Here is a 27,804-nt window from a genome sequence, read left to right on the forward strand (position 1 = left end):
ACAGTTATATGTAAAACAGGTTTTTTCTTTAGTTTTATTTACAGCAACACTTTGTTTGCTGCCCATACCTGTGTTGCCTTCTGGAGACAGTTATTTGCTCTATTTTTTTAAAAATAATAAATAAATACAAAAGTTGCCCTATTTAACAGATGACCCTGGTTTATTTTTTATGCTGGGTGTTGAGCACCCATGCATGGGGTCTTTGTTTTGAAGGTCTGATAAACAAGAGCATTAGCATTGTAAGTTGTGGAGATAGAATCATACCTGTAACCCCTAGATTATACTAGAGTGTCAAATTACCATTATTCAACCTTTGGAGATGATAAGTTAGTTATGGTCCACTAGCCAATGCTTCATGCAAGAGTTTTAAATAAAGTTTCCCATTATATTATGTCACTATAACAAATATGGGACAAAGACCATGGGGCAAGAAAATTATTTTACAATACCTTAATGGGATTTCACTCAATACTGGATTGGAGCAGTACCTCTAGACGCTTGCAGAAATTATGATCACAAAATAGACAAATATCAAATTTTCCCGTCGATTTTTACATTTTTCATTCATTATTGTATATAAATCGTGTGAAAAGATGAATTAGAGCTTTTAAAGTTCATTCCAGAAGGTGTAAAGGCGAGATTTTAGCATTTAATCATTCAAGCTTGTACCAGAATACGGTATTTAGTGCTGTGCTCCAATCCTTTTTTAGTCTCACTCTATATTATGTCACTGTAACAAATCGGCCGTGTGACGAGAAAATTATTTAACAATACCTTTCTAAGATCATGACGTTTTCTCTTGGTTAGAGAGTAGACATACAGTGGTATAAGTAACCGATTGAGAAGCTGGTCTGACATTACATCGTTCAGTGTATCGATGTTGATTAACAATATATCATTGATATAATGTAGATGATCTAAATGTTCCGCTACCAACGTCCCCAATCTTCCTCTACTTCTGTGACTAAAATGTAATGTAATGTAAAAATATAGAAGAATATAATTATAACATATATATAAGCATGCATCAAAACTTGGCAAACTTTTAACGAATCCAATGAAATGAACAGACAACATGTCTTTTGCAGGAGTATGTTGATATTTACTGTTATCTACAGGATTCTATACACTCTTCAGGACTCAGTTCATTACAATCACAGCCTATCATGAGCTCATTGGTCTATAACAATCCAGACTTAAATTTTTCTACAATTGGGAGGAATTCTTAATATGAAAGACTTTTTCATTATAATCAAAATAATTGATAATCAATATCTAGCTGAAAGCAGATCCTTCATTATTTATCATTGACAAAAGATGAAAAGATGTTTATTATGTAACACTCATATAAATGAGACTGAAGAAAACTAGAACTGTGTCTAAAGGACATGGATGCCCCCACTGACAACTTATATATGGTATATAGTGAAAAAATCAACAAAGGGCCACTGACAACTTATACATCTAGTATCAACAAAGGGCCATAATTCTGTTAAATTTGGTCGCAGCAAAAATTCCTTCCTTTACTTCCATCTACACATTAAGGTTGTTCATCCCTTGAAGTTTAAGCAATATCTGCCATCCGGTTTAAGAGGAGTTGCGTTCACAAAAATTCTATATAGTATATAGTGAAAAAATCAACAAAGGGCCATAATTCTGTTAAATTTGGTCGCAGCAAAAATTCCTTCCTTTACTACTATCTACACATTAAGGTTGTTCATCCCTGGAAGTTTAAGCAAAATCTGCCATCCGGTTTAAGAGGAGTTGCGTTCACAAAAATTCTATATAGTATATAGTGAAAAATAAACAAAGGGCCATAATTCTAATAAATTTGGTCGCAGCAAAAATTCCTTCCTTTACTACCATCTACACATTAAGGTTGTTTATCCCTGGAAGTTTAAGCAAAATCTGCTATCCGGTTTAAGAGGAGTTGCGTTCACAAAATTTCTATATAGTGAAAAAATCAACAAAGGGCCATAATTCTGTTAAATTTGGTCGCAGCAAAAATTCCTTCCTTTCCTACCATCTACACATTAAGGTTGTTCATCCCTGGAAGTTTAAGCAAAATCTGCCATCCAGTTTAAGAGGAGTTGTGTTCACAAGATTTCGGGACGTACGGTCGGACAGACGTACAGACAGACGGACGGACAAGTGCAACGCTATATGTCCCCCACTTTGTGGGGGCATAAACATGAAACAATAATTTAATTTGTTACAATAACTTGTTAAAATTTAATCCAAATCTCTTCAAATAAATCAAGGTTATAAAAATTTGGAAAAGACATTCTAGATAAAGCAGTACTATATCAACAAAATCAGAATAAAAACATCAGTAGTCAAAATGTATGACATATATTTCATGTTACTTACTCAGTATCATTTCTAACACAGATATCTAGATCAAGTATATGGTTACCAATAAACCATACAAGGTTAGAGAAATACGGAGCAGCTGTCCTGTCTCTAATATACCCTAACATAGCTCCATCTTGTACTGAAAAATTAATATACGAAAATTAGTGAGAAAAAAACACAACACATATTGGTTTATACTGAATTTATTATACTGAAGAAGGTCTATAGTGAGACCGAAACCGGTAGACCATTATTAAAAGCAGTTAAACCTACCCTGGTGTTGGTCGTTTTGCATCTCCTATATCCCGCTTTTTCTGAATTTATTTCAGTTCAAACTTCAATTGTCCTGGAAGTTCAAGTTTTTAGACACACTCTTGAATCCGTTTCTGGAACCAACCAGTACTGAGCATTGATTGTGAAGGTTTTTACTTAATGAAACAATGGCTTGCTTAGCGATGCTTAGTTTACTTATCTGATGTGTTAATAACTTATTAAGCAATTGAGAAAATATACATGTATAGTAAAACATAGAACAAACAAATGTAGATATTTACTACTAATGATTTTTCCCCTGTCATCTGCAGCAAATAGTATACCCAGTTGTTTAATGAACCTGGGCATTCTTGTATCTATTAGGGTCCAAAAAATACAAATGCCAGTATCATATGAAACAATACTAGCATTACTGTTAAGCAATATTGTCCTTACTCTTCAATTATCTTAACTCAATAGCATCTCAAGTAAAGCAGCAATAATTTGAAACTTGACTAAGCTAAAATTAAGTTCTCTTTAATTTGGGTTTTGCCATTCCATGAATTATTTCAGGCATAACAGGGCACCTGAGTAGAGCCACCAATATTCCATAAGCTAGCCCAAAGTCCCTGTCAGGATAAGAACCCACAGTGATGAAGGGCAAGTGGTTTGAAGTCAACAACCTTAGCATATAGGTTGAGCCACAGTCCTATCAGCTAACTGGATGCCTAATTCACAATGTTGAGTTTGCTTTTATTTCTGAATCAGTAAGAGGTAAGTGGTTAACAAAGAAATCTAGCAACTCTTCAACTGAGGTCAACATTAAATACAGATCCAATATGCACCTCATTTAATATTGACAAAGACATACAAATACATGAGAACAAAACATAAATAAATAAGTTACCTTTATAAACATTAAGTGTGATAGTTCTTACAGCAATTCTGACCATACCCTCCGAGTGGTTGAAGAATTTTATTGCCTCTGTGTACAAGGCAAAATCATTGGTGTGCTGAAACATGGTAATTATCATACATAAACATTAACACAATAATGTTTTACTATGTGTTTATTCACTACTGATAATATATTTACAAATCAAGACTTTTTATAGTAAAGCTTCTTATGCTAACTTCAGAAAAAATTAAGAGAAAAGGTCTTTTTAAATGTAATACACAAAGTATTATTCAATAAGAAATAAATACTTAAGCACACCAAATGCTTTCTGTAGGAAATTATTAAATAAGTTCTATAACTATTCATTCTTTCTGAAAAAAAAATGCAGGAAAGGGGAAAAAATATGAGAATCATCAGTTAATTTTAATTTTTACTAATATTATGACAGTGATAGATTATCAAATTTCTTGTTTTATATATGTTTATACTTACTTCGTTGTAAAAGAAATGTATGGTGTGTTTATTCAGCTTCAGAGACAAAGTCTTCAAGAAGGATATGTAATACGCCATCACCTGTAATAATTATAATATACATGTTTATCATTCTCATATTACCTGTATAAATATATGAGCCGCGTCATGACAAAACCAACATAGTGCGTTTGCGACCAGCATGGATCCAGACCAGCCTGCACATCCACGCAGTCTGATCAGGATCCATGCTGTTCGCTTACAAACCCTATTACAAGTAGAGAAACTGATAGCGAACAGCATGGATCCTGATCAGACTGCACGGATGCACAGGCTGGTCTGGATCCATGCTGGTCGCAAACCCACTATGTTGGTTTTGTCATGACGCGGCTCATATGTAATCTAACATTAACCAATATTCTGGTAAATATCTTTAACAGACTTGACCAACTTACAATCTGGACTAAACCATTCATAGTTTTAAGGAAAATTTTCAAAATAATAACAGAATAGGTAACAATGTAGACATGATCAGATGACACGACACAGATGTGCCAGCTGATCTTGGTCTGCACTGATTGCATGATAGAATCAGCTGACACAAGGAGGCTGAGAGCTAAACATGTGACACTTATTCAGTCAACATCTACAAATCACATTACATGTATCTTTACAACTGTTTCTAAAAGTGACCATGTTTCTGAGAATTAAAACACCTTTCAACACAGTCATAATTATATGGAAGACAAAAACTACCATGTGTCAAAACAAGGATACTGTTAGTATGATTTTGAACATGGTCTGTTGTATGACCAGGTGAGAATTGAACATGTGGTCTCCTACAAGCAAAATGACACTTTACCAATTAACCAATACCTTAGTAAACTATATACATATATACACTTATCATAAACTAAACCTTCAACACTCCTCTCTTCCCTTCAAAACTTGTATGTCAATGAGAAGATACAAGGCACAGGCACATTTTCAAATTCACCACAAAAGTAGAGAAAAAATTCACCCTGATTGTTGATGGTTTATTGCTGGTATCTAATCTGAAGCTAAGGGGAGTGGCTCTACTGTGGTTGACAAGCAACAAGGTGGGTACCCTTTGCTGTAAGGCCTCAGTAGCTAGAGAACTTAAATGGTGGCAAAAAAGCCCTTATCTTCATTTTCATATTGTCTTTGGCTAACACTCTGGATAATGATTATTGCACAGAGATAAATTTTCTTTATGGTCCAAACATCTCATTATCTCATAAAAGAAAGCCAAAATTGATAAGACTTTGTCTAAATTAATGAAAATAATAAAGTTTGGTTCTTACCTCTTCATCAGAGAAGTCAAACTTGTGTACAATGATAGAGTTGATGTGGTTATTGGACAAAAGATAATCTGTAAAATATAATAACATAGATAACACAATCATTTTTAAGGAATAAAAATGTTTTTGATTGTTCATAACTCTTTATTTATTAAAGTCAATCCCTCATGGAATATAGAACTTAGAGAAAAATAACACTTCTCAATGAAAATTCTAAGTTCAAAGTGGAGAATAGTATAAAATAATGGAGCTAGAGTTAATGAACTTTTTTCACATATTCTGATGAGAAGAAACATGTATTTCATAGTATTTCTAAGTATGAGTGAAAATATCAGTCTTTAAAGAAAATTCAAAGTACACATACTACAGGGAGACAATTCTGAAAATATTGGAGCAAGAGCTTTCAGACTTATCACATAAGATGAAAATGGTGATAAAGAACATACTTATATTTTGAGACTGAAGTAGATAAAATAAAGAAGTAACAGCAGAAAAGCTTTACTGCACAAGAACTTTATCCACTGACTACCGGGTAGATCAACTTGTGGAAACTTCTTGTCTTGCTTTGATTTTGCAACAACTTTTATAAAATTAAAAGATTTTAATATCAGACTACTGAAACAAAGCAGTCAACAGCAACTTTGCCTCTTGTCTATACTATGTAATAATATTCTATCTCTAACAGCACTGGTGGCGATTTATATTACAGAAACCTTGAGATAACTTACACAGAGATGTCTCATTACTGATGTTCTCAAATAGTATATTCAATGTCTGTAGTAACTGTACACAGATAAAACGTCCATACTTCTGTCTCATGTACCGCAAGAAGAATGTCAACATGTTCTTCTCCAGGAAAAAGCTGTCAAAAAAAAAGAAGAATATATTTTGAACTTTCAATACATTGTCATGAGATGTGAGCAAAAAAACCCGTCAGCAATGACCATGAATAAATGAGTGAATGAATGAATGATAAATGAATGAATGGATGGATGAATGATAAATAAATGAATTAATGAATGATAAATGAGTGAATGAATGATAAATGAGTGAATGAATGATAAATGAGAATGAATGATAAATGAGAGAATGAATGATAAATGAGTGAATGAATGATAAATGAATCATCATAATGAATGACAAATGAGTGAATTAATGAATGAATGAATAAATGAATGAAATCTTTATAGATAATAAGGGTAAATGTCATAGGGGACATCATTCATTCTCCTGGAAAAAAATTTCAAAGGAACTAGCTTATATAGCTTGAGTAACAGAGTTACAACCATTTAAAACAAATAAATAATGATTGAAATCTGTTTAGGATAACTAAACAAATGTTGTTCTATCTAGGTTATTTCTGTGTTATTATAAGATTTGGATACAAGTTAATCTTTTGGACATTTTAGTATTAAATTATTTTCATACAGTAAATTATGCTAAATACTAAATGGACTCACATTATTCTAATTGCAACAAATTTCAACAAGTGATAGGAAATAATTACAAAACCAAATTTTCAGCCATATTATACACCAGTGATTTTTTTACAAACTCATCAGTGTGGGTCCTTAGTACTCGCTGGGCTATAAATCTATGAGTCCCATAATTTAGCCGACAAATCCAAGTTACAAATCTTAATACTGCTTAAGTGATATGACAGGTATATTAACAATGGAATGGAGAAAAAAATGAATTTGATTTCTATATTAATTACAATGCTTCTGATACTGAAATTATTCAAAACTGTCAAATAAATTTAATATGTTTATTTCCATTAATTTAGTTTGATATTAATCAAAACTTCATTTTCCTTAATATTTTTAAGCTTACCTATAGTATAGCACATTATTATATCTTAGCTGGACCTAGAATATGATTGACATAAGTTGAACACTATTTGGTATTAATTTTAATACCAAATTTCTGTCAGACAGGACTCCCTACTTAGAAAAAGTATGCATCCAAAAGATGCACATTATTTGAAACTTTGCATCCATAGCAAATTCATTGAGTTCTGGACTCAGGATGCAAAGGTAAAAAAATCACTGTACACATATGCTTGGGGGAAAAAACAGCATCAAAAAGCAGTTGCTTGCCAAAAATGACAAATTCCCAATAATATGAGAATTGGCATATCATATCAATCTTTTTTTTTTAAAGTTTAGTTTAAATTTACGGAAGACTTCTCAAGGGATAAATTGTTCATGCTCAGCTGCCTGCCAACATTCACAAATTCAGGAGTTTTCCGTTGAAAATTTAAAGACAATTCATGTTCATTTGTACCATCTTATCTTTTTAAAGTACACAATTATACATACTCAAACACACTGCTGTCATTTTGGTCTCCCCAAATCAGAATCTCCGATATAGATCGCAATGTCTCCACTAACAGGACACGATTCTGCTCCGTTACAGTCTGGTTCTTACATAACACGTTGTATAAATATCTGAAATATAACAAACTTTGAAAATTAGTATATATAAACATATAATGAATAACAATAAAGATTGCATCATGCAGATGTTTTAATCATCGTTTGTTTATAAGACTAGTCGATATACTATATAGTTCTGAAAGAGTAGGGGTGTCCATGGCCGGGTGGTTAAGGTCGTCGTATCTAAAATGATCTGATATATGGTAGGTTTAACAGTTGATTAATATAAATTCTTTTGTGTCAAAAGATGTGTTGAAGTATATACTGTGAAACAATGATGAAGCTAAGATCCATAGCTTTCCATTGGTGTAATGAATTTTAAAATCAGACATTTACATGTAATCATAACAAAATAGCAGTTTAAAAACGGCTTAATTTGTATTGTTTTAGCATAAGAGATATCGATTTTACTCGAAGATAAGGGAAACAACATGTATTTTTTCACTCGATATACCTTGGTTATTTACGTTGCCCGACTATAGACTACACATGTATATTTAAAATAAAATCAAATAAAAAACAATTAAATAATATATAGAATTCTATACCTAACAATGAAATTTTCAGTGTCAGTTCTAGTCAGGCGCCACCATTTTAAATGTAACTCAATGATAATAGACGTGGGTATTCTGATAACGAACAATCTCAACTTTAAGGATAAATAATAATCGTCAGGTATTCCGGATGAAAATGGAAGCGGTGCATAATATACGGGTATAATATACCGAATGACACCTTTAACCGGAAAAATGAACGATTTTTTGATAGACTTCCTAGTTCATAGGCTTTGCCTTGTTTCATATTAGGATTCCGAACGTGGGTGCCAGGGGTTTAGTGTTAATTATCGAAAAGTGAGAATTTATTATACATTTCTTGATCTTTTACTTTCTTTCTCTATGTAAGAGTTTCCCCCTGCGGCCCTGCCTCTGAAAAATATAGGGGGAACTTCTCAAAAATATGAGTGAATCACCAATCCCCCCTCCTAGAATAGATACTGCGAATATGTTAGTCACTCAGAAAGAAGCTGTCAGGTGACACCTGTCAATGAAAATGTCAATTAAATTTTCTGTTTCTTACTTTAAATGTTCTAAGGAATGCGGATTTTTCGGCTTTGCTAATAAGCTTGGCAGCCACCCTTTCCCTCTGTTGAACATTTTACCTATATTAAATAGATAAACAATATAAATTTCACTTTATATATAGACACTGTTATTGTTTTTCGGTCTGGTCGCCATCTTGTATAATTTGTAAGGTGTGGAAATAAAAGGTACAATTTCATTGGATTAAGATACATCTTCTGCACCAATCAAAATTCTTTTAACAAAAATCGGTTACTTAAGATCTACAGTTATTCCCCTTTTGTTACTGTTCGACATTTGTAGTGCAGGTAGGTCTTAAATTGTATCTGATGCTAGTGGATTAATCCGATTATCTATATTGTTAATAAAATTAAACATTAAATATAATACAGATAAATCTCTGTACTTGCATAAACAATTTAAAAAATTAAGTGACTAACGGTGGAGTTCCACAGACGAATCGGGGGTCTGCTGGTCAGCTTGGCTGTTATTTATTAAGTCTCAATATGTAATTTTCGACTGCAAGACCGACCGATTCTACAGTCTGATATTACATAGATGTCACTGTTAAGAGGTTTCTCCTCCATATAATAAAAAAACCCTTAATTATTGTGTCGTTTTTTTTTTTTGTTTTTGTTTTTTAAATAAAATATAGAGAGAATCTATAAGAAAAATGATTTATGAATTTTAATTTCTGAATTTCATACTTTTGTATAATAAAGAAAGGAGTTCAATACACATGTGCATTAAGTTTACTGTTTAACATACTGCTTAAAATTGTTTACCATCACTCTAAGCAGGTATAAATTGTATACATTTTTAAGAGACAGCTATGAGATACAAGGGAATCCGGGAACCAGTTCCTAGCTCTTATCAGCTTATTGAATAGAACCCTTGGTTCTTTTGCATGCTCAGTGTATAGCACTGATACATGCCAGGATTACCTGATTTCTTACCAGTGCACCTCTAGGTAGGTGGGAACTGGGAAACACTGAAAGTGTCTCTGAAAAATCCCAAGGTTATAACCCAGGATCGAACCCGGGACCTCAGGAGTGATAATCAGTGGTCTAACCAACTCAACTAAGCTATCGCACCACCACAAAAACATCATACAGCGCAAATAAAAAATTACAAAACAGCAAAAATTAAAAACCAAACTAGGGTGAGTGGGAGTGGCAAATTTGAAAAAAGCCTCAATTCGCAAACGTGTCTGACAAAACTGTAATAAGAATGCCGCCAAAACTATCTACATGTATTTATAAGCACTAGCGTAGTAATACAATTTGACCTTTAACCTGTCAAAATATTGTTTAACCTATAACCTAACAAAACAACCAATCAAAAGGCCTGTTATATTCCATAATTGAAAGATTTTATTCATACATAAAATGCTCCAGATCTTTAATAAATTTTAAATAAATAGTAAATGTGAAATGTGATTGCATGTATACTAATTGTTGCTTATTTATTTTCTAGAACATATTTGTTACCACCTTATTCACTATTTAACAAATGAATGAACATCACTAGACCATTACATAACTACACTGTTCAATAATCTTGATCCCTCACAATGAAGGTGTTGATAGGATTGAAATAGCCGAAAAAAGGTGTTAAATTTACAAATACTTTTCAGATAAACATAAACATAAAATGCACTTAATATAAAAACATTCTTTTAATAATCTTCATTAAGAAACATTATTAGATTAAGACAAAACTAAATGATAACTAAAAAAAATGGGGAGAACTGTTTGCATATTTCAAATTTGGGAGAGAACCGTCAGGGGAGGAAACAGTTTTGGGGAGAACCATCGGGTGGAGGAACTGGTAAGGGAGAGCATAGTCTGTCATTCGAAACAAATTGGCATCCGAGTCATCTCGACCATATATATATTATTATTCATATTAACGTGGTAGGGTCAGTACGGTCAATATGTTTGTTATCGTGATGAAAAGATGCATTATTAGATCCTTGTAAGTATATTCTCAGTCATGCACAATACAATGTTGTAATACAATGTTGTAATACAATGTTGTAATACAATGTTGTGATACAATGTTGCACAATACAATGTTGTAATTTTTTTGGCTGTGGGTGTAAAAAGACATGCATGTATGCAAGACTGCACATTTATTTATTGCCAATGAGGAATAGGCCTACATGTAATAATATTAATTATAATAGAAATCAGCAATAAAATGGTGTCTGCAACTTATACAAAAAATATTGTTGATTTTATTGTTATTAAATCGCTTCTAAAATTCGACATAAACAAGTGTGAATTAATTTTATGGCTCTGAATTATGGCAAAATAGATTTTAAAATAGACTTAATTTTCTGCAGAAATCTAACAAAAAGTGAATACAGAAATAAATATAAGTTGCAGAAGGGACCTATTTAATTTTTTCCAAATTTGTGTAGATTATGCACTGATGAAGAATGATGCAAATCAATGTCTGTTGGATGTATTTACACAAAGTTTCCACTCAGATCATTTCACCGCCGCAATAGTTTTTTTCCAAGGCAGTCAGGCCTTCAATAATATAACAGCTCAGACGATATATAAAATAAAATCTACTATAAATAGAAGCTGTTCTTTTATAATGTATGTGTTTCATAATACACCAAAATGACAAATCTTTGACTTTTTTCATACACTTTTTTTCTGGATTTAAACAGTATGGGTGGCCTTCCAAAATATAGGAAAAAGGCTAGTATGTCATGAATATTATATTCAGACCCTAATCTTTATTTTTTGTATTCTGTTTGGTCAAAGTACATGTACATGTATATACTGTATTCAACTTTTATATTTTTCTACGTTTACAGTCAACCAAGTATGTCAAGAAATAAGTAGCCAGTATTAAAATGGTCTCTGTCTGTTACTGTCTGTTAAACATTAAACCTGTGATAATAAGAAAGCAAATTTGTAAAAACTTAGTTAGTTAACTACATGTATATGTTGTTGTTTTTTATTTCCACACAGATATTTCAAAATGAGCCTTGCTGGTATAAGATTGCCTGGATCCCTGCATATATTAAGGAAAGTTTTGGTAGTCACTGGTACCCAGCATTTTAAATCCAGTGGTTGTCAGCACACAGTGAGTATGAATGTCAAATTAAAAGTGAAAGATTAAAGTGAAGGTAAACTAGGTCATTGATGTACATTATATGGCAATTTAGTGATAAAACAGGTCAAGTTTAATGTGTCATTGAATTCTATGGTAAAGTTTTGGAGGAATTTGGATTACTGCAAGCAAAGTTACGCTTGTTTATCCACATTTGTGTACATGTATATAGTTCTATATTTAGAGGCTCTGATCTGATCCAGTCTAACTGCATACTGCTTATTGACATTTCAATATTTGGCAAGTTTGCATGATTTTTTCTTGCGAATTCTTTGTTTCTTCAATAGTCCTTAACTATTGTCTCACTGAATTACTTTGAATAAAATAGCTTGTGTAAAAGGTATAGGTAAAATATTTTCAGATGTTTTGACTCACGTCTTATAATGATTAAAGGGTTGAAAAATGAAAGATTAAAAGTATTTTTTTAAAGGAAGCGGTGGCCTAGTGGTTAAGGTGTCTGCCTCTCAACCCAGGGATCATGGGTTCAGGCCCAAATCGGGGCACCACCCTGTTTCATCATATGACACCAGTACTGGTTGGTTCGAGGAAGCAGACTCGAAAGTGATTAATATAATTGCAAGAACTTATTTCACAATAAAGCTTAAATAAATATGTTTAAACCAAAAGTACTATTTGAAGTTATAAGCTATAACAAGAGGTTTAATTTATGCCATATATTTCTTATAATCTTGAAACATTGAATCTGAGGATTGATTTCATTAGCCGCGCTTAATATCTTAAATGGACTTGTCCATCTCACAATCTAGACTAAACCATTCATCATTTTTAGGGGAAATTTCAAAATAAATATTGACTGAAGTTTTATGTACAATACATGATTGTTTCTGTTTTTATTGACCTATTTTATAATCATGCTTTTCAAACTTATCAAACAAGAATAATATGAAAAGTAGAATTCAAGCATTTTTCTGTAAAGATTATTTTCATATATTGCTTCTGTTAAAGAATTATGAAAATCATCTACATTATGTTAGGTGTAATCATCAAAATTTAATTGGTTTTGTTACTTTCAAATAATGGGTAAAAATCAATCTGATGAATGTATTATAATTAGTGTAAGGAAGGTTGGGGCTTGCATTTCTAAGTACAGAAATGCTGCTTTAAATGTAATTTATGATAGATCATTTATAAAAAATGTTATATTATTAAAGTATTGTTTATTTTTACAGGCATTTTCAAGGTATCATTCAGGTGTGAAACCAAGTACAACTGTAACCATGTCACAAGAGCAGGCAGGGGAGATAAAACATGTGGACTTACGCAGTGACACTATAACCAAACCAAGTCCAGCTATGAGACAGGCAATGGCCGAGGCTGAGGTGGGAGATGACGTGTATGGAGAGGATCCAACTGTTAATGGTAAAAAATTTGAGCCGCGTCACGACAAAACCAACATAGTGCGTTTGCGACCAGCATGTATCCAGACCAGCCTGCGCATTAGCGCAGTCTGATCAGGATCCATGCTGTTCGCTATCAGTTTCTCTACTTGTAATAGTGTTTGTAAGCGAACAGCATGAATCCTGATCAGACTGCGCGGATCCGCAGGCTGGTCTGGATCCATGCTGGTCGCAAACCCATTACATGTGTATGTTGGTTTTGTCATAACAATTGGCTCATTTTTGTCATCTTAGATAATTAGGATGTAATTATGATGTATAACACAAAAAGAGGTTATTTACAATGTACATGGCTATGATTTTTTGCTGTACAGCATTAAAATTTTGTCCCCTGCATATGTAAGCATAAGTCAGTTAGAGAATTTTATTTCTTACATGATTGTGTCAAAGCAAGTTTTATTACTGAAGATCAGTACTTCTATCCAGTTGCCCATATTTCCCTGAAAAAATGCAAAGAAGATTACATTTTTAGTTTGACTATTTTAAGAATAGGGAGAGCTATTGTACTCACCCAGGCGTTGGCGTCTCCATACTCGTCACACTTTGATTAAGTTTTCAAATGCAAGTTTGCATTTACAAAACTACTGAAAGGAATGGGTTGAAACTAAACACATTTAGAGCATAATATAAGCTCACTGTTCAAAGTCTATAACTCTAATGTAGATTGTGACGGAATTATGGCCCTTTTGGAACTTTGAATTTCTACATTATCCAGGCTCTTGTCTAACTATCAAGCACTGAAAAAAAGACAAGCACATTGTCCATTTTCTGTTTCTTGATATATTTCACTAAAACTTTACTGAATGATACAATTATGTATATTTATGTCTCCCCCACCTCGGGGGGAGACATATTGTCTTTGCCCTGTCCGTCCGTCCGTCAGTCCGTCCGTCCGTCAGTCCGTCCGTCCATTCTTCGTTTCCGGACGATAACTAGAGTTCCTTTTGACCTACAGCTCTCAAACTTCATAGGATGAATGGTCTTATTGAGCAGATGATCCCTATTGTTTTTGGGGTCAGTAGTTCAAAGGTCAAGGTCACAGTGACCGTTGGTCAATTTCTCGTTTCCGGATGATAACTAGAGTTCCTTTTGACCTACAGCCCTCAAACTTCATAGGATGATTGGTCTTATAGAGCTGATGATCCCTATTGTTTTTGGGGTCAGTAGGTCAAAGGTCAAGGTCACACTGACCGTTGGTCAATTTCTCGTTTCCGGATGATAACTAGAGTTCCTTTAGACCTACAGACCTCAAACTTCATAGGATGATTGGTCTTATTGAGCAGATGATCCCTATTGTTTTTGGGGTCAGTAGTTCAAAGGTCAAGGTCACAGTGACCGTTGGTCAATTTCTCGTTTCCGGATGATAACTAGAGTTCCTTTTGACCTACAGCCTTCAAACTTCATAGGATGATTGGTCTTATAGAGCAGATGATCCCTATTGTTTTTGGGGTCAGTAGGTCAAAGGTCAAGGTCACAGTGACCGTTGGTCAATTTCTCATTTCCGGATGATAACTAGAGTTCCTTTTGACCTACAACCCTCAAACTTCATAGGATTCTTATTAATCAATGATCCCTATTGTTTTAATGGTCAGTAGGTCAAAGGTCAAGGTCACAGCGACCGTTGGTTAATTTCTCCTTTCCGGATGATAACTAGAGTTCCTTTAGACCTACAACCCTCAAACTTCATAGGATGATTGGTCTTATTGAGCAGATGATCCCTCTTGTTTATGGGGTCAGTAGGTCAAAGGTTAAGGTCACAGTGACCATTGGTCATTTTCTCATTTCCGGATGATAACTAGAGTTCTTATCAGTGAGGACATTTAACTATTATTGATATATCAGTGATATATCAGTTGTCTGGTTTTATATACTCTGTTCTTTTATCTCCATTTCCATTCCTGTTTCCATTCACAGTTATTCTCAGCAGTGGGGGAGACATGCGCTTTTTTACAAAAGCATCCTCTAGTTTCTATAACATTCTTTGGGGTTATATTGTGTTATATTTATATAATGTAGTATTTGTAGTGAAAATATTACTTAAGATATTTTGTATGGATGAATATTTTCAGAGTTACAGAGAAGATGTGCAGAGTTGTTTGGGACTGAAGATTCCCTTCTAGTACCCACTGGTACAATGGGAAATCTTATTTCAAGTATGTATGAAAGCTTATATATCAAAAAGTAAAGACACCGTTAGTAGTTTTAATTTTTGTTTAGATCAAAATTTAATTGTTGGTATTTCCAAAAACTACTGAAGAAATGGGGTTAAAACTTCACACACTTTTTCACTGTGATGACCTGACATGATGGGCACAGGTCATATAACTTTGAGTTACCATTTTACAGAGTTTTGCCCCTTTTCTTTCTGTCAAGCACTAAAGATAGTTGATTGCGCTGTCTTACAGACAACTCTTGTTCATACAGATACCATGTATTTCAGTTTTGGTACACTGTCGTGAACGTGGACAGGAAGCTATAGTAGGACATAAATCTCATATACTGCTAAACGAGCAGGCCGGTATTTCACAGGTACATCACTTGATACAACATAATGTAAAATTGTGGTTATAATGGGTTTTATGTAAATATTCTTAGATAAGTAAACTTTGCCAGGGTGTCACACATTTACAGTAATAACCTGTTTAAAACCAAACTTTGTTTCACTGACCCTCAGAGATATTCTAGTTTTGATACTTATATGCTATAAAGTAAATTTAAAGTAAATACCTGTATCTGAAAAAAGGAATGTCAGCATCACTTAAAGTGTAAGTATATTGTAAGATAATAGTTTAGTATAGGATGATTGGAAATTTTATTATATCTTTAAATCTTTTATGTATTTTTTTTTCTCCAATTTTCTGCTTTATTTGGTTGTCATAAATGACAATAAGTTTATTTGTTTTAATTATTATTGACTTCCTCATTAGCTGTTTACAGTGCTTAAAATGTACATAATTGTCTAGGGAAAAAAATGTTTCATTGGATTTGTTTAAACTTTGCTGGTTTTGGAACATGATAACAGAAACTTTTTGTGTTACAATATAATAATAAAAACTTTTGGTTTTTGAATATGATTACAGAAAATGTTTTAGAATGTGATAACAGAAACTTTTGGTTTTAGAATATGAATTAACAGAAACATTTGGTTTTAGAATAATTGATAAAAACTTTTGGTTTTAGAATATGAAAACAGAACAGAAACTTTTTGTTTTAGAATATGATAACAAAAACTTTTAAAGCAAAAAAGAATTGATGGAGGCCTGCTGGTCAGTAATATTGTTTTTGAGTTATTTGCCCTTATTTGAATTATTCTCTGTATAAAATATATCTTGCTATTTTTTTAGTCAATGGATCTCCAGTGTGACTTTTTGTCACAAGATTTTTTTACATACATTAATTTTATTCATAATAAAAGATTTATTTAAATTTCTTATCAATTATTATCACAGGCATTCGGCACACTTGTCTTGCCAATAATTGTCAAATTATCATAAAATAATCTCCCCTTGATCATCAAGAACAAAATTACTGTCTAGCACCTGTATACAATATTTTATATATACAAAAAAAAGTTTACGGTAGCTGGATAGTTATTTTGTTCTTGATGATCAATGGGAGATTATTTTATGATGATTTGACAATTATTGGCAAGGCAACTGTACAGAACTTGTGTAATTATTTTTAGTGTTAAAATCTTAAGAATATATATTATTTGTCATTCTAAAAAGTTAAGAATATATCACTTTTATATAAGTACAATATAGTTGTACTGGTCCATATGGTGCATATGACATATATTTGTCTACAGTTTGCAGGTGTGATGGCAAGGACAATACAAAACAATGACGATGGAACCTTTGACCTTGATGAACTTTGTCGAGTTATACGACCTGTGAATGATGTCCATCAACCTATTACCAAACTTATATGTCTGGAAAATTCTCAAAATTTCTGTGGTGGGAAAGCTTTACCATTGTCTTTCTTAAAACAGGTACTAGTATACCATGATGCATTACAGCATTACATCATTGTAAATTAATACTGAAAAATCATCATTATTTGTGGGGCACGAATTTTCGTGGGTAGGTAAATCCACGAATTTAAGATCCGACAAAATTTTATCCCAACAAATACTTCTTGCCATGTCTCTATTCTATACATTACATACATGCATCGGCGCTTTTCCGCCGATTTTTGTGTAATGAATGCCCAGAGGCAAGGATTAAAATTGGCAAGCGCTGTGTGAATAACTTAAAGTAAAACGCGCGGTAAGTAAAACGCGCGGCGATTAAGTGTAAGATTACTTTGCATTAGGTTATTTATTTTATTTTTTACAAGAAATTGAAAATACACGAATTTAAGAAAACCCACAAATATGCCCGTTTTGATAAAACCACGAAATTTAATGCCCACGAATATAAGTGAATTCGCATTAGACTGTAGAGATGTGTTGATTAGATTGAAACATTTTAGGCAGAAAATGATTTTATCTTAAAGCAGCATGCCTCCAGATTCATGGCAATTTTCATGACAGTTTTGGAAATGTATTAAAAAGAAAAATATTGTGAAGTGAACAAAGAAAGTAATTCAAACATTGCAAACGGAACTTAGACATAAATTGCCGTGGAAAAATAGTGATTAATACTGCAAATCAGTCATTAATCACACATCACATGTTACTAATTACTTAAGTTGTTGTATTTTCTTTAAAATTTTAGTACATTTTTCTCAAGTTTGATTTTAATGAAATATGTTGGCTGATCTGGAGGCATGCAGCTTTAAGTTTTAAAATCTCAATTTTTAGCTGAAAATCTTTTTGAACAGTTAGTTATTCAGAAAAGGCAGCGTTACTTTGTAGGTTATGAAAAGACTGCAATTTTGTTAGATGATTTTTATGCTCCCCAAAGGGAGAGCTAGGTTATATAAGATAACAATCATTTATAGGGAATCATTTAACAAGGTGCCTGCTCATGTTAGACAAAAATTTCAAGAGGTCATCTGAGTTATTCCTGTACCAGTAAAGCAAGAATGTTGTCTTATGCAGGGTTTTTATTTTTATCTGAGGCAACAGTTGTTTTCCCACGAAAACAACCAATTTGTCCAAGGGTAAAGGGGATTTTTTTAATCTACAAGCTAAAAATACAACCAATTTTAACAGCATTTCAACTGATGATATTGATTGCCAATCTGTTAATGATGAAAACCCTGCTTATGATCTTAAGAGTATTGACATGACTGAAAAATGTGACAAAAAAGAAGGAACGTTAATCTAACTGAATGATCTTTGCTGAAAGGGGATCTTGATATTTTTACTATTATCTAAGGTTGAAATTTTAAGGTGTGGCAAATAGCAAAAGACAACAACATAAAGGTGCACACAGATGGTGCCCGGATTCTAAACTCTGCTGCAGCACAAGGGGTACCAGTATCTGAGATCATGAAATACAGTGACAGTGTAAACATGTGCTTTTCAAAGGTAAACAACAGCTTAGATTTTAGTAATCCCAGCATGCTTGTTTATGAATGATAATATTGAAATTTTCACCATTGTATCATATTAACAATAATTAACTGCATGTATAATAGATGAACTATATCATTAAAATTGATTTATTTCCATGACCATATTAATTTTGTTTTTCATATAAAAGACTTAACTCATCTCATAGGTATTTTTAACCTATGACAATTTCATTGGGTGAAGCGTTAGAAAGTTTTGCACATCTGGTTTTAAAAGATATCAAGTTGTATCTAGTGATTTTTTATTGAATAAAATTTGCAAATTGTAAAACTATGTTTTTATTATAATTTAATTGGTTGAGTATTGAAAGAGTTGCAACATAGAATTTCTCTGATATGTAACACACATGAATGTTTCGCATAAAAAGAATGAAATGTTGTGAAATAAAAAGTGTTTTGCTGTTATTTTAAAGGGTATAAATCTATATCTTATGAAATATTTTTTATAAAATTTATCAACAGTGAAAATATATTGGTTCCATTATTATATGGTAGATTCCCAAATATGTTTTAACATAGAATGTGTCTCTGTTAATTAACACACATGAATATTGTAATTACATACTATGTAAACAAAATAAAATGTTCCAGAACAAAATATTATTTACTATTTTTATTAGGGTTTTATCCATCTAGCAATGATTTTGTGCATGCGTCCTTTGCTTTTAAGGCAATTATCTACCATGTTTATGTCATACAAGCTTTTTGGAAGTATTCTTTTTTAAAATTCAAACAATAAATTTTACAGGAGTTATATATGGAATTAACAATTTAGCAAATAATTTCTGAATGTGCCATTTGCTGTAAACAAAATTAACAAACATAATTGAGCTGCGCCATGACAAAACCATCATAGTGTGCGGATGCGCAGGCTGGCCTGGATCCATGCTGGTCGCAAACACACAATGTTGATTTTTGTCATGGTTTGGCTCAAATTTATTATTTCTTTTATACAGGTCTTTTGGAAGGGTTCTTTTTTTCCAAAATTTAAACAATAAATTTATAATCTATAGGCAGATTAGTAGGTTTGGCAGTTTTTGATGCATGCTCCACTCACTTTCGATTAAATATACTGACATATTTCTGTCATTCTATATATTCTGTGATAATTTTAATCACAAAATAAACAATAATTTTACAATTGTAAATTACAATAAACAGACAACAAATATATAGCTTTATACATTTTACTTCTGTAGAATGACATTATTTATCATATAGTTGTGTTGTTAACCCCTACTGAGAATTACAATAAAGTTTTTAAACACAAATGAGCCGCGTCACGACAAAACCAACATAGTGGGTTTGCGACCAGCATTGATCCAGACCAGCCTGCGCCTCCACGCAATCTGATCAGGATCCATGCTGTTCATTATCAGTTTCTCTATTTGTAAAAGGGTTGGTAAGCGAACAGCATGGATCCTGATGCTGGTCTGGATCCATGCTGGTCGCAAACCCATTATGTTGGTTTTGTCGTGACGCGGCTCAAATATAGATATTTGCTGCTTGAAAGTGTGTGTTTGTTGCGACTGATAGCAAGTCATGTTAGAATTTTAATTTTATTATTATTGATTTAATTTTAATTTTGTTCTTATATTATAACACTAACATTCATAACATTACTGTCACACAGGGGCTGGCTGCACCTATAGGTTCTATAATAGCTGGTAGCAAAGATTTTATACACATGTAAGTGCACTTATTATTACTACATGTAGTCAGTGTTAACCTCAAAATAGTCTTTCAAATCAGAAAAAAATGAACACCTGACAGTGGCTTTCATCTTGAATCACAGCCTTAAGTTGGAATCCTGCCAATAAAAAAATAAATGAAATAAGGGGGACAACTCTTGAGCTGCATCATATCTAAGTGTACTTTGTATAATGTCCCCTTGCACCAAGTGCGTTTTGAAAGCCAAACTTAACCAACATAACTCAGTCAACAAGTAACTAAGAAAAGACATTTCTGCAATCAGTTCTTAAATGAGATTATTTTTATACCCCCTAAGAGATGCATGTACTGACTTCACTGTCCAATCATTCGTCGGTCTGACCTCCATTTTGTACAATTTTGTCCTAACTTTATCTCTAAAACCGCTAGCCTGATTTTAAAATCATTTTAATAAAACGTTCACTGAAGTGATTCTCAACAAGCATAGTTTTACATATGGTTTGCATGTTTCATTGGATGAAAATGTTTTGGAGTTATGATGTTTTGAGTGTTCATAAATATGGTTTAAAGGTCTGAAGTCTTCTGGAGGATTTAAACTCTTTCTTTGTGTCATTGTTTTTAACATTTATAAACAGAATAATCTTTAGGAGATAATTGTGACCTCAATTCCTGTTTTCTTACTTATTTTCCTTACTTAGAGTAGTCTGATCATGGTATTCACTGTTATCCATTCAGTATAAATTTTGAAGTTTTCCCTTAAAATGATGAAGGGCTTTGTCCAGACTGAAAGATTGACAAGTCCATTTAATGTGGTAAGATACTATGTCCATTATTTCTATAAGGTACATCATAAGCCCCATTGCATAACAGAAGTCTGGTTCCCAACAGTGAATTCAAATAGCAACTGGGGGAAGAGATATGCATTGAGCTACCATAAAAGCCTCAATAAGATTTTCAACCAGTAAATAAGTCTATAGATCAAATTCATAGACAAGAAGTCTCAATCTGTATATTCTATCTATTAACTTGCATTTTCTGAATTAATTACAGTAATCATATGTTTGTACTAACTTTTATGTTTGTACTTACTAGTATCAAGGAAATTTTATTAATTAATCAAATATTTTATCATTTTCTGCGCTCATTCTGTTAATGCATTGTTAACTCTTACCTTGCTTGAACTGGCATTAAAGTGCTTAGTCTTTGGCACCACGCCGCACCAGCCTAGTACCAGGCCAGCCTGCTACATCGTTGTAATCTGACCAGTCTCTATACTGTTGGCTGACTTAATGATTTTCGTCTTGATATCCCCAAAAATCATGGAAAGCTCCAAAAAGTTGGAGAAATTTAGTATGTTTCTGGTTAAGAATGTATTTATAGTAACAGAAGTACATATGAGCCGCGCTATGACAAAACCAACATAATGTGTGTGCGACCAGCATGGATCCAGACCAGCCTGCGCATCCGCACAGTGTGATCAGGATCCATGCTGTTCACTTACGAACCTTATAACAAGTAGAGAAACTGATAGCGAACAGCATAGATCCTGATCAGACTGCGCGGATGCGCAGGCTGGTCTAGATTCATGCTGGTGGCAAACCCACTATGTTGCTTTTGTCATAGCACGGCTCAATTATATTATTTTACATATATAGGGCCAAGAGGATGCGTAAAGGTTTGGGAGGTGGTATGAGACAGGCTGGAGTTGTAGCAGCCGCAGCATTGTACTCCCTAGATAACATTGTTCCTAAACTGTATGTTGATAACAATAATGCTTCACAAGTAGCTAAAGGTACATGATTGTAGTTGTTTAATTGTAAATTTTAAAAATTTACTTTTAATGTGAATAAATAGAGAAAGTAACAGAGGTTTTATCACGGGTTTAAGAATCCTAATTTTCCTCTTTTTAACCAACAACCAATTGTTGTTTTTTTTAATATCAATGTGGTACATTTAAAGAGTTTGAAAAATTTGTCTATTTATATTGCATAAAGGTATATAAGGTATAAGAAAACATTACTTACTTGGCAATTTATAAAAAATTCTTTTTCATCCTTAGCTTTTCGAAGAAGAAAATGTTTTTCTTTAGTATGATTGTACTATGTATGATAATTTATAATTATGTATATTTATGTAGCTATTAAGGAAGTCAATAGTACAGCTATAGGTATAACGGATGTTGGATTAGATACAAACATGGTTATGTTTGAGATGTTAAAACCAGGACTAAAATCTGCTCAGTTCTCTCAACGATTAATGGAGGTTTGTACTGTAATGTTTTAATTATAGATTTAAAATGTTGATTATATTGACTCAGAGTCTTGCATTTTGGTCCATGCAGATTGGATGTTTGTCCATACAGAAATTTGACAGCTTAATTGGCAGATAATTAGGATCTTATTTGTAGGACCCTATTTTTGTAGTAGGTGTTCTAGTTGTAGAATATTTATTTTTATATGTCACTATTTGTGTAATCAACATATGATCTTCTTTTGAATGAAGAGACTGTGTATATGTAAAGATGGAATTTACTTTGAAATTGATGTACAGAATCCAGTAGCTCTTGTTAGATTACTGCTAACTTATTATAACATAAATCTTATATCATCATCTGTTAAAATTTATGATTGATCATTTTTTTACATACAAAGTCTCAGCCCTATTTGCGGTGATAATATATCTTTGCCAGGAAAGCAGACACCTTAAACAACAAGTGACTGTCCCCCAATATAGCTTGAAAATGAACACCAGATTAGTTTATATACATGTATTTGGTTTCACTTTCATTTGCTATTTTTATAGACAAAACAGCATTTTACACCATTTATAGGACTGGTGATTTAATCATTTCTGGCTAATGAAATGAGGGAAAAGTCTTTTAAAAAAAACCCTAAAGAATAAAAACTTCATAGAAGTTTATTTAAGTAGGTAAAAATATCTTTATTTTTAAAAGAAAATTTTATATCCCAACACAAACGTTTTTTGAAATATAATATTGAAACATTTGAAAAATGATAAAATTTTAAAGGTCATGCTTGTCATGTAAATAAAAAATTATTGGAGTAAAAAATAATGTTTCTATTCATAATAATATTACTATTTTAGGTAACAGACAAAGAAAGAGAGGAACTTGGGGAGAGTATCACTGTACGAAGTGTCCCAATATACCCACATATAACCCGAATTGTCACCCACAACGACCTTGACTCAGAGATGATAGTGCTGGCTATAAAAAAGCTGCGATATGTTGTCCAGGAATTAGAATAAATATGCTTCTTAAACCTTGTACCTGCTGAAACAGATAATGATAAGCCTTTGTCACCATTCTAGAGCCAGGCCAGCCTGACCAGGTTCTAGAGCAAGGCCAGCCTGACCAGGTTCTACAGCCATTCCGGCCTGACCAGGCTCTAGACCAAGGCCAACCTGATCAGTTTCTAGAGTGAGGCCAACCTGACCAAGTTCTAGAGCCAGGCCAGCCTGACCAGGTTCTAGAGCCAGGTCAGCCTGATCAGATTCTAGAGCAAGGCCAGCCTGACCAGGTTCTAGAGCCAGGCCAGCCTGATCAGATTCTAGAGCCAGGTCAGCCTGATCAGATTCTAGAGCCAGGCCAGCCTGACCAGGTTCTAGAGCAAGGCCAGCCTGACCAGGTTCTACAGCCATTCCGGCCTGACCAGGCTCTAGACCAAGGCCAACCTGATCAGTTTCTAGAGTGAGGCCAACCTGACCAAGTTCTAGAGCCAGGTCAGCCTGACCAGGTTCTAGAGCCAGGTCAGCCTGATCAGATTCTAGAGCAAGGCCATCCTGACCAAGTTCTAGATCGGGCCAACCTGACCAGGCTCTATACTGTTAGTATTTGATATTGTAGTCCCTTAAGCTTTGAATGTTGAAAACGTGCAGCAGGGCCCATCCATTACACAAATTTAGCAGGTTAAAGGGTAAAATACAAACTTGGTAACAGGTATTAATTACTATGATGTCTTTTGTTCATCATGTTTTTGTAAATGATTGATTTAATGATATTTGGTGGTAGTTCATACAAAGTATATGTCAAATTGATATGAAAGTGATGTTATATGATAATGTTACTATTGTAAGTATTTGTATTTGGTGTTATAATTAATCTCATGTATTTAGATCTGAATGCTGTAATTAACAAGAATAATGTACATGTACTGTTAGTTGTTGTTGGTATTTTGTTGTTGTTTGGTTGTTGTTTTTTTTTTTTTGTGGGGAGGGGGGAGGTGTGAGGTCGGGTGTTGTTGTTTTGTACATTTGAGAGAGTAAAGTAATGAATCAATTAGACAACACACCATATATGTGTATTAAAAAATATCTGTATTACCATTTGTCTGGGTAAATATGAATTATTTGGCCAATGTTGTTCGAAATGAGGGCATTTACTTTGAAATGATATTATAGAAATTTAAGTTGAAGATCTTTGTATATTTTTTTTTTTGTATTCAGGGATTTTATAATCATAAAAGCATTAAAATAAACAGCATATTTATTTTTTGTTGTTTCGTGTAAATAATTTGAGCCGTGTCACGACAAAACCAACATTATGGGTTTGCGACCAGCATGGATCCAGACCAGCCTGCGCATCTGCGCAGTCTGATCAGGATCCATGCTGTTCGCTTACAAACCCTATAACAAGTAGAGAAACTGATAGCGAACAGCATGGATCCTGATCAGACTGCGCAGATGCGCAGTCTGGTCTGGATCCATGCTGGTCGCAAACCCATTATGTTGGTTTGTTGTGACGCGGCTCATTTGTTTTTGTGCATGATTTGTCATGTCATGTCAAATCCAATCTTTAGCCAGTTATGTTTTCCACTCGGCCACGTCATTGCAGTGGTTTTGTTAAATCGTAGTGCAAAAGCTTTTTAAAGCAGGAATTTTACTATTTGACTGTCACTACAGGGTGGTGCCTTAACTTGGTTTTTGGAAAACCAAGACAAAATCTCAGGTATTCCTCAAGGGTTAAGGGGCCACTTGTAACTACAAGTGAATTGTGTTTTAGATTGTCTTTTACAAAATGTATTTTTACAAAATGTATTTTTACAAAATGTATTTTTAAGTTGTTTTTTTTTTTTCACTGAACTTGTTCTAGCTGAATTTCCTCACAAAAATTATATTTGCTTTATTGTCTCACTTGTAATTTTGTTTGTTACATTGTCTCAGTAAAGGGTAAGATTTTCAGATTTTTCTATGAAATTTCTTTTATGAAGTTTAACAATTATTAGTTTGATTGATTGTTTCTTTGTCATTTTTATGCCTAGAAGGGTTTCGAGGGTCTATCAGTCCTTCCATAACTTTGTTATTTATGGATGGATTTTTAAATAATTTTGTATATTTTAAGAGTATATAGTTTTTAATAGTCCATCTGTCTGTTTTCTTTTTGTCTAGTCCATAACATGGATCAATTTCGAAATTATTTTGTACATATAACACGTGTGTATAATGGGAGCATATATTTTTTAATTTGCCTGTCTAATATTTTGCTTTTTTTCCAGTCCATAACTATATCATTTATTGTTGGATTTTGAAATAATAATGAAACAAAAATGTTACTCTCAATGAGCGGTGGCATCTTTCATAAAACCAAGACTTGTAGCTCAAAGGTCAAGGTCACACATGAATTGATAATCTATTTTTTCATTAAAGTGCAATGAGGATTGTGTCCGGTCAACTGTCTTGTCATGGATAAATTTGAAAAAGATTTTGCAATAATGTAATGCAAAATGAGGAGACATGTCATATGCAATGCAAGGACTAGGCCTCCAGTTTAAATGTCAAGGTCACTCTTACTTTATGAATAAAAATAAGAAAATCTTGTTAACACTCTAGCGTCTTTTGTTTTGATCCCAATATCCAGGAAGTTGATAAGAAAGGTTGTTTGGTGATTTTTAGGTCAAGTTTGAATATGGGTCACCTCTGGTCAAAAACAAGGTCACACAGCCCAAATAAAATGGATTGAACCTTCCTATTCAGGTGTGCGATATAAGGGCCATCATGGCCCTCTTGTTTATAGTAGCCATGCTTTTGTTGCATGTCAAAGGTCATGATTCTTTTACGGGGTCCAGCTTAGGAAACATTTATCTGTTTCCAGTGACAAGGTTTGTTTCAGTATAAATTTAGCATTAAATAATGATGACAATTTATATCCATATATCTATATAACTTGATGGTTATAAAACTGTTGATACTGCATCCACTTAATAAAATTAATGTGTGTCTTGATTAATTTATTTGTTTGTTAAATATGAATAATGTATTACTTAAAGTATTATTGACTTTTTACATTGTTGACCATTGCTGTAGTAAGATATTTAAGTGTTTTAATGTACTCCATACCAAAGATTTACACAAAATAAATGTTTTGAAATTATCAGTATTAATTTAAGTATTAAAAAATTGTGTCTCGTTTGATATATTTATAACTGTGCTAAAAATAGATATTGAGAAACTGAGCTTGTTATTTTAAAGGCACTCCACTGAGATTTTTAGACATGATGGGACGGGATATTTTAATTCAGGGATTTTTTTTATACCATTTGAAGAAGGTCTGAATCATTAACTTTTGTACAAATTTTCAGATCATTCCCTAGAATTATTATTTTTGTGTGCAAAATGATCTAAAAATAAAGATTTCCAATGCATTTCACTCAATTGTGCTAAGAATGGAACTTACTATGGACTTGCAATTTTTAATCCTGAGTATATTTTTTTTATTATCTTTTGCAGATATTTCAATGGTAATTGCGTCACTTGATCTATGTAAAAAATCAAATTTTATGTTTTTCAACCTTAGTGGAGCTCCTTTAAGAAAAATTTAAACTTTGAAAACTTTGTGATGCTGCAAATGCTATTTTACACGGGTGTAGGGTCATTTAATGATAGAATTTTGTTCATTTTTACTTTTATTTTAAATTTTAAATGTGTGCACAGCTATTTTTTAGTCATTTCATAAATTACTTGTTTTCTGAATAACAAGAAATATTTCCTTAATTATAGTCATTTTACTATATTATCTTATATAATATAACAATACATCTTATAACTATTATCTAAATTATAAATAAAATTAATTTAAATATTTGACAATCATCCTTATTTTTTGTAGTCCTTCGTCTGCTATTATTATATATTTTTTTTAGCATTTTCTAAAACAAATCATTATTTTGTAAGTCAGTTAATGATGTGTATTAAATTGTCCAAAATCTCGGACCCCTTTTGTCCTGCAGATAA

The 27,804-nt window shown here is 32.8% G+C and overlaps 2 protein-coding genes across 3 annotated transcripts in view; one reads left to right on the forward strand and one right to left on the reverse strand.

The window, feature by feature from the left end:
• Nucleotides 1–8,993, reverse strand: part of LOC132743741 (protein CLEC16A-like) — a 74,812-nt gene extending 65,819 nt beyond the window's left edge. For both annotated transcript variants that reach the window (XM_060732305.1, XM_060732304.1), the window contains exons 1-8: nucleotides 8,814–8,993; nucleotides 7,620–7,748; nucleotides 6,027–6,160; nucleotides 5,302–5,369; nucleotides 3,998–4,078; nucleotides 3,515–3,620; nucleotides 2,371–2,494; nucleotides 775–964 (exon numbers count right to left, since the gene is read on the reverse strand). In XM_060732305.1, coding sequence (XP_060588288.1) covers nucleotides 775–964; nucleotides 2,371–2,494; nucleotides 3,515–3,620; nucleotides 3,998–4,078; nucleotides 5,302–5,369; nucleotides 6,027–6,160; nucleotides 7,620–7,748; nucleotides 8,814–8,890 — 909 coding nt within the window. In that variant the 5' untranslated portion in view covers nucleotides 8,891–8,993. The remainder of the gene's footprint in view (nucleotides 1–774; nucleotides 965–2,370; nucleotides 2,495–3,514; nucleotides 3,621–3,997; nucleotides 4,079–5,301; nucleotides 5,370–6,026; nucleotides 6,161–7,619; nucleotides 7,749–8,813) is intronic.
• An 85-nt stretch (nucleotides 8,994–9,078) lies between these two features.
• On the forward strand, nucleotides 9,079–23,939 carry LOC132743742 (uncharacterized). Its single transcript, XM_060732306.1, has 11 exons — nucleotides 9,079–9,123; nucleotides 11,806–11,920; nucleotides 13,138–13,327; nucleotides 15,435–15,518; nucleotides 15,806–15,894; nucleotides 17,174–17,356; nucleotides 18,704–18,841; nucleotides 20,519–20,574; nucleotides 22,212–22,348; nucleotides 22,694–22,818; nucleotides 23,662–23,939. The coding sequence occupies exons 2-11, from the start codon at nucleotides 11,816–11,818 to the stop codon at nucleotides 23,821–23,823; spliced, it is 1,269 nt and encodes a 422-aa protein (XP_060588289.1). The 5' UTR covers nucleotides 9,079–9,123; nucleotides 11,806–11,815; the 3' UTR covers nucleotides 23,824–23,939.
• The last annotated feature ends 3,865 nt before the right edge of the window (nucleotides 23,940–27,804 follow it).

The sequence above is a fragment of the Ruditapes philippinarum genome, unplaced genomic scaffold, assembly GCF_026571515.1.
Source record: "Ruditapes philippinarum isolate M1 unplaced genomic scaffold, ASM2657151v2 ctg772_1_1_1_1, whole genome shotgun sequence".
Lineage (NCBI taxonomy): Eukaryota > Metazoa > Mollusca > Bivalvia > Venerida > Veneridae > Ruditapes > Ruditapes philippinarum.